This window comes from Charadrius vociferus, unplaced genomic scaffold (assembly GCF_000708025.1).
Source record: "Charadrius vociferus isolate BGI_N301 unplaced genomic scaffold, ASM70802v2 scaffold282, whole genome shotgun sequence".
Classification (NCBI taxonomy): Eukaryota; Metazoa; Chordata; class Aves; order Charadriiformes; family Charadriidae; genus Charadrius; species Charadrius vociferus.
Window position 1 is genome coordinate 10,824,732 of NW_009647731.1, and position 6,716 is coordinate 10,831,447.

The 6,716-nt window shown below is 37.0% G+C and overlaps 1 protein-coding gene across 1 annotated transcript in view; it reads right to left on the reverse strand.

The window, feature by feature from the left end:
- Positions 1 to 6,716, reverse strand: part of ATE1 (arginyltransferase 1) — a 79,203-nt gene that overhangs the window by 56,807 nt on the left and 15,680 nt on the right. Inside the window, exon 7 of the mRNA XM_009881593.1 lies at positions 335 to 367. Coding sequence (XP_009879895.1) covers positions 335 to 367 — 33 coding nt within the window. The remainder of the gene's footprint in view (positions 1 to 334; positions 368 to 6,716) is intronic.

Sequence of the window (6,716 nt, forward strand, 5' to 3'; positions counted from 1 at the left end):
TCAACTCAGACTGTAGTCAAATACCAGTTCAGTAAGTTATTTAGCAATACATTTTTTTTCTTTCATAGAAATAAACCAAGAGCAGAAAAGACACGGCACTTTTTGCTGCTATTTCTTAATGCAGTGCTATGAAATTCAGTGGTAGCTTATCATGCAGCAAAGAAGTCCTCAGGCTCCTTTGAAAACGCAGTGCTGTCTTCCTTACCAGTCAGTGATCATACAAATATTGTGACCCCCATCTATACTACTTATACCATACTGGTTTGCTGTCTACAGCAAGTGAAGGGGAAAGAATACAGTCATTTCAAAACTTGCACCTAGAACAAAGACATACCTCCAGAGGAGAGTCACAGAGGAATCGTGTGAACTGCACCGAGGTAGATTCATCAGCAATATGTGCCCAAGAAGACAGTCAAAATATGCAAAGTAGAAAAACAAGGAAAATATTAGCAATACTTCAGGATACATTAAGTGTCAGACAAAAACACTCTTTCAAAACCATGTATTTGAAAAACACCATCAGATTTTAAGAGTCAAAACCAAATTTCCATAAACCATCTCCCACTTTTTGTTTAGAAGTACAAATAGATATAATAATTAACCATCCAAAGTACTTCCTTTCTATAAAACAGAAGAAGATTTTTTTTAAAATGTAATGTGAGAGAATTATCACCTTGTAATACAGGTCTATTTCTGGTGTCTTTAATTCTAAGTTACACATTACCTTTCCCTGTGACTGCCTGCAAAAGGGCATCTTTGCCCACCATTCCACTGATACCTGCCCCATCACTAAATCAAGAGGGTTAGGGCTCTCATCTCTCTTAATATACATTGATTATTTGCATGCAAAATCATAAGTAAGTCTAAAGAAAAGAAAGAATAAGAAGAAAAAAAAAATCAACTTCCTGAAAGTGCAAGCATTTTCAAAACGCAATTATTTTGATAGGACGAGGGGGAATGGCTTCAAACTGGAAGAGGGGAGATTTAGATGAGATATCAGGAAGAAATTTTTCCCTGTGAGGGGGGTGAGCCCCTGGCGCAGGTTGCCCAGAGGAGCTGTGGCTGCCCCATCCCTGGAGGTGTTCAAGGCCAGGGTGGACGGGGCTTGGAGCAACCTGGGCTGGTGGGAGGTGTCCCTGCCCAGGGCAGGGGGGTGGAACGAGATGATCTTCAAGGTCCCTTCCAACCCAAACCATTCTATGATTCTATGATTTACTCAATACAAAATGATGTGCTGCAGATAATCAATCAAAAAAATCAAGGTTTTAACTATCTGGAGCTTGTTCAAGATTCTAAGAGTAATAAAATATAATAGTTATTAATTTACCATCATTTACTTTTTTGATACAAATACTTCTTTATTGGTGGATTCCACATTAAACATGTTAAAAAGTTCTAGTATGTATTTAAGCCCAAAACATTCCTTTGTTAAAAAGTGAGTATGTGTTACACAGACTAATTCCCCCCTCTTGTAATGCTGATGACTTAATAAGTTATCAGTCTGCAAAGTGGAAATAGAGACTTTCAACTAAAGGTTTTATTAAAATAATATAGATAGACACCTACAAAAACCTGATTGTTGTGAAGATTTTGTAGTCAAGAGTTCTATGAACTTCTGAAACCAATTAAAGAAGATTAATGTATTTAAAGGGGAATACAAAAAATGGGGTGACTACTTCTCAGTCATCCCATTTTTCCCAGGGAAGGGGAGGAGAGGAAGGCAGGCAACAATAAAAAGTGCCAATATTATAAATTGCTGACTTGGGACAGAGTTCCATATACATCCTGAGTAATGAAAACTGTCTCTTTACTTCGGAAGGTGCTATAAAGCAGATTTTAGAAATAAAAACACAGCCTCTGGTAGAGATATATATCGATCTCCAAACATTAACTGGACCATTCTCGTTGTAGCTCAAAGCGAACACAACCTTAACTTTCCTTAAGACTGTGTCTCTAAGAAAGCACATCTGTTGATGCTAAAAGAATCGAGACTTTGCAGAAGTCCCGTTTCACGCTTTTCCCCCTCAAACACATAGCAGTAGCTGATCTAGGGATGAATGGTAAACCTTTGGACATAGACTTTACAGAAGAACACTGAATTTCTATAAGGTGCTAGTGCAGACAGGGGATTGCGCATTTCCTATAATTAACCACTTCAGATCTAGTCACCATCTTTCTAAATTACTCTGAGTTTGGAAAAACTAATGACTGTGATATCTGAATTAAATTCTAGAATTGTTATTGATTCGGTGGATAGGGAGGGAGAACAAGAGGAAAAAAAAAAACCAGATAAAACTTAAAACAGGAAAAAAAAGTAATTCAAATTTTGAATTATTGAGTTATGTTCCCATAAAAAAAAAAAAAAAGAAGAGAGAGTTCCAAATTCCTACAGTGCGAGTGCATCAGTCCTTACAGCCAGTCACTTCAGAACGTGCAGGCTTCAGAAAAAATAAACCACGTGTTATTAATTTTCCTGTCAGAAGACCCCCAATAGTTCTTAATCTGTAACTTTAGCTTTATAGTGCATGTTAAACCCTATGGGTGAGGAAAGTGAGCCAACGACACTTTTCAAATAGTTTTATCCATTCTCCAGGCCCTGCTGTACAGTCCCTGGGCTTTGGGGGTGGGGGAGGACTTTTTAAGTGTACTTAAGCATAACTTCTGCTTGCCAGGGACTATATACTTTTGCAACTATCTATCTATACTGATGCCTAAAAAAAAATTCTTCAATTTGTATTACAATCTTATGGGGGAAAAAAAAACAAACCATTGCAAGTCTTGTTACATATTATTTCCCCTGTTGATACTTCCTAAAGTTCTCAGGTTAGACAATTAATCAACCCCTAAAAGTCCTTCAGAAGAACTGTGAATCTTGTTTAGAAGTCAATTAAGAAACATTTACCCAAAAACCCAACAATTTTTTTGTTGTGGGTTTGTTTTGTTTTTTTTTTTCTTTAAGGAAGAATTTAATTGACACATAGAGCTGGAGAATTTAATAAATATTTTAGATCCACTGACCTTTGCTGTTATATTCTCAACCCTTACTCTCCCCTCCCACCCCCAAATCCACACCATTTCCATCATAACCTATTTAAGTCTACGTTTATTTAAACTGAAGTAAACATAAAATTCAGTTTCTAAACTAACAAAACTCATTTAATACTGCAAGATTATTATGAACACAATTCAAAAATTATTCAAACCATGAAAGAAATAGTGTTGTATGTAAAATAAATCAATCTGTCACACAAGCACTATTAAAATTCCTTTCACAAAGTCATGCTTTTCTAATTTTAATTTCAAACTGAATTACATAAACTTTAGTGTTTCAAAAACTATGTAATACATAAATGAAATCCACAACATTCTTACTTTCATGCAAACTAATTACAATTGCCAGAAAGAACCAACAGAACAACAGGAAATAAGTTCAAACAGAATTAATAAAACTAAGAGAGGAACGCATCACAGAATTAAATCAAAGGGGAAAAAAAAGGCAGAAAAAATAAAAGGAAGTCTTGGTTCAACTCGGAGTTACTTGCTCAAGTAAAAGCACATGTACAGCTTTAAAAAGCTGTAATAAAACTAGAGTGTTAACACCTGCTTCCTTTTACAGGTGGGGGAAGATATTCAGATGCTTTGGATGCTAAACCAGAACGGGTTTCACCCGGTAGCTCAGTGACTTTCTGAAAGTTACTGGGCTACCGGTGTCACACGAAGACATCACAGCCTTCTCAGGAACAACCAGCTTTGGGCTGTCATCATCCGTAACCGTAAAGTTATCTGAGCTCTTCAGTGTGAAGACATCACAACAAAGTGTTCATTTATAGTCTTCCCTTTGACGGTGTTAGAGTTTGCTCATATTTGCAATTCACTGTCCATTAGTCCGCGGCACCGGTCACGAGGACCACACAAAGAAGCAGAAGGAATCAGACTGATACGGAAATACTCGTTCTAAGTCTTTACATTAACACTGTTAGAGGTCTGAAACGCAAACCCATTGCAGGGCGACGCTGTGCCGCAGCAGCAGCGCCACCACGAAGAGCCGATCACCAGATCAGCGCTGCCATCAACCGAAATGATAAAACTAATCCAAGAGCATTATAAAAACGTACAGCTGCCGAGGCAAGCTACAGAAGGTTAAAAATAACCACACAGGCTATTGATTTTTTTTAAGCGTTCTCTCACTAAAAAAATAAAAAACCAAAAAGACAGAGGAAACTAGGTTAGAGAGAGACCTAAAAGTTTGCAACTGACTGCCGATACCAGCTTTCAAATCGATCAGAACGTGCTCCTCGGCATTTCCCAGACTACTCACTCAAGTTTTCTATATTAGTTCAAGTGTATTTCTGGGAGGCAATTAAAAAAAAAAAAATGGGAAAGGAAAAAAAAAAAAAACCACTATACCTATTTCAGTAATTTTTTGCACCTTTTCAAACAGCGTATCTTTTGTGTGTTGGGAAATTCTTTTCTTCCAAGACAAATATTTATTTAAGCACAAAGCAAAGAGAGTGCCCAGCTAGCTGTGCAGAGGGAACGGACACACGCACTATTTTTCTACAAGTTAGTCATTATAAAACACTCATGAAAAGTTAAATAAAACATTTACTTCAGAGGGTCTAAACAGCAATAAACTGTTCACTCTTGCTCTTTCTGGAAACTACTGTAGAATTTTTATGATCTTTTATGGAAATGTTTTCTAACTTGTGTAGCTGCCACATAGCTTGTTTCAGTTACACTTCAGCCGCGGTTCTTAAAGACAAAGACTACTGTAAAAAGACTTAAAGCCTAAAAATCATATGAATGGACTATGTGCATTGTATCAGTGCTTAAATCCACTCAGATCAATCATTAGGTTCTCTAGAGAAGAGGCAGGAAGAAAAAAATGCTTAATTTCAAATTTTTACATGACAATATGTTATATGTAAACCCCAGTTTGGAATGACAGGCACTAATTTTCTTTTTTCTAGCATGAGACCTGAATACAGCTAAAGGACTAAACTAGCTGAGAGCTTTTAGAGAGGGGAGTGTGTGTGTGTCTATAAATATTCTGACACCTTCTACAACTGACTTCAAGAACCCCTTTTAAAAAAGGCAACATTGGGTCAGAAATGCAATGCCTCTGGTGAGACGATACTTCATTAAGAAGAACTGCTAGAGGTATCCCCTATTCTATCCAAATTAGCCATTGATTACATCAGCGGGATCAAAACATTTCCTTCTTGGAATGAAAGGGCCAAGAAGAAATATTTTCACTGTATTAATTTCATTTAAAATCTTTGCTTCCAGAGCTACACAGTTCCACAACTGTATCTATCACTCAAACACCACAAAATAAATTTTGACACTTTATATAAACACAAGAGACATGCAGGTGACAAAATGTTCTGAAACATTTACACAGGTATTCCCACATACTTCGCATCCTGAAGCTGGAGTAGAGTTGGATCATAGCATCTTCCAGGTGACTTGTATTCTGCAAAGTCCTCTCTGCATTTCTTACACAGAAACACAGGTATTTTTGCTGTTGAGCAAGAGTTAAAACCATTTCAAGTATGGATTGCTCTTAGCAAAGCAGGAGACAAGCCAGATCTATGACTAAGCTTCCTTAAATCCGATGTTCTCATCTGAAGAGCCAGCCTATGCCCTCAGACCTAGTTACTGTTTCTATCTTGTTTCCTTCTATCGTGTTCCTACCTTGTTTTCAGATTTTTGTACTCTAATTCTACAAAGCTGAAGCACAAAGTACTACCTGGGCGCTCTCATATTCCTCTCTGTTTCTTGAAGTAAAACCCGAATAAAAGACTGCGGCACGTCTGTAGAGAAAGCCACCGCCACTACCGCTGTCTGGCACCAGCACTCGATTCAACGATCTGTCAAAGTATTTCTGACTCTTGGGATTATACAAGACATATAAAAAGTTAACCCTTCTGTCTTATTCTCTGATCATTATTCTATACAGTAATCTACACGTTTTCTCCCAGAAATATAACCCAATGCTATTAAAAGTTACTCACTTTCAAAAAAAAAAATAATAATACTGGCTTCAAACCCGGATTTGTCAATTTCTCTGTGCATGAATTATTGTGACAAAGCGATGTTATGATTCATTATATTTCTTATGACAAACGAGGAAAAATAACGCGGGCAAACTGCCATTCACACAATTTGTTTGCATAATTACGATACTCTTGATCTGCGGATCAGCTCTGTAATTGGTGTTCCAACTGACCTTTCACTGGTAATACAGGGGAACACCGCTTGCTGAACGAAAGGCTGCTCAGCCTACCATCTCCTCTCTGTTCATTACAGAAGTCTCCCTTTTTTAGTTTTTCCAGGCTTTCATGATTCATTTTTTTTCATTATAGCTTGACTCATTTCACAAAATAAATATAACCATCATCCAAGCAGAAAAAAACTTCAAACAAGTGACTTGTAGACATGTAAATAAATCCTTGCAATTGATTACATTAGTGGCTTTTTGTATGTTATAGACACAGATCCACATACTAAACAGGATTATAATTTTCCACTACTTTAGCAATAAATAAATAAATAAAATATTGAGAACAATACAGGGGAATACTGTCTGGGACCCGAGATAAAGGTCCATATACAGTACTTCCATAAAGGGCCAGAAGAAATGCATAGAATGTGACAAACACTAGAACAGATTCATCCCTTGCACATTTTTCACAGCCTGCAAAAATGAGCGG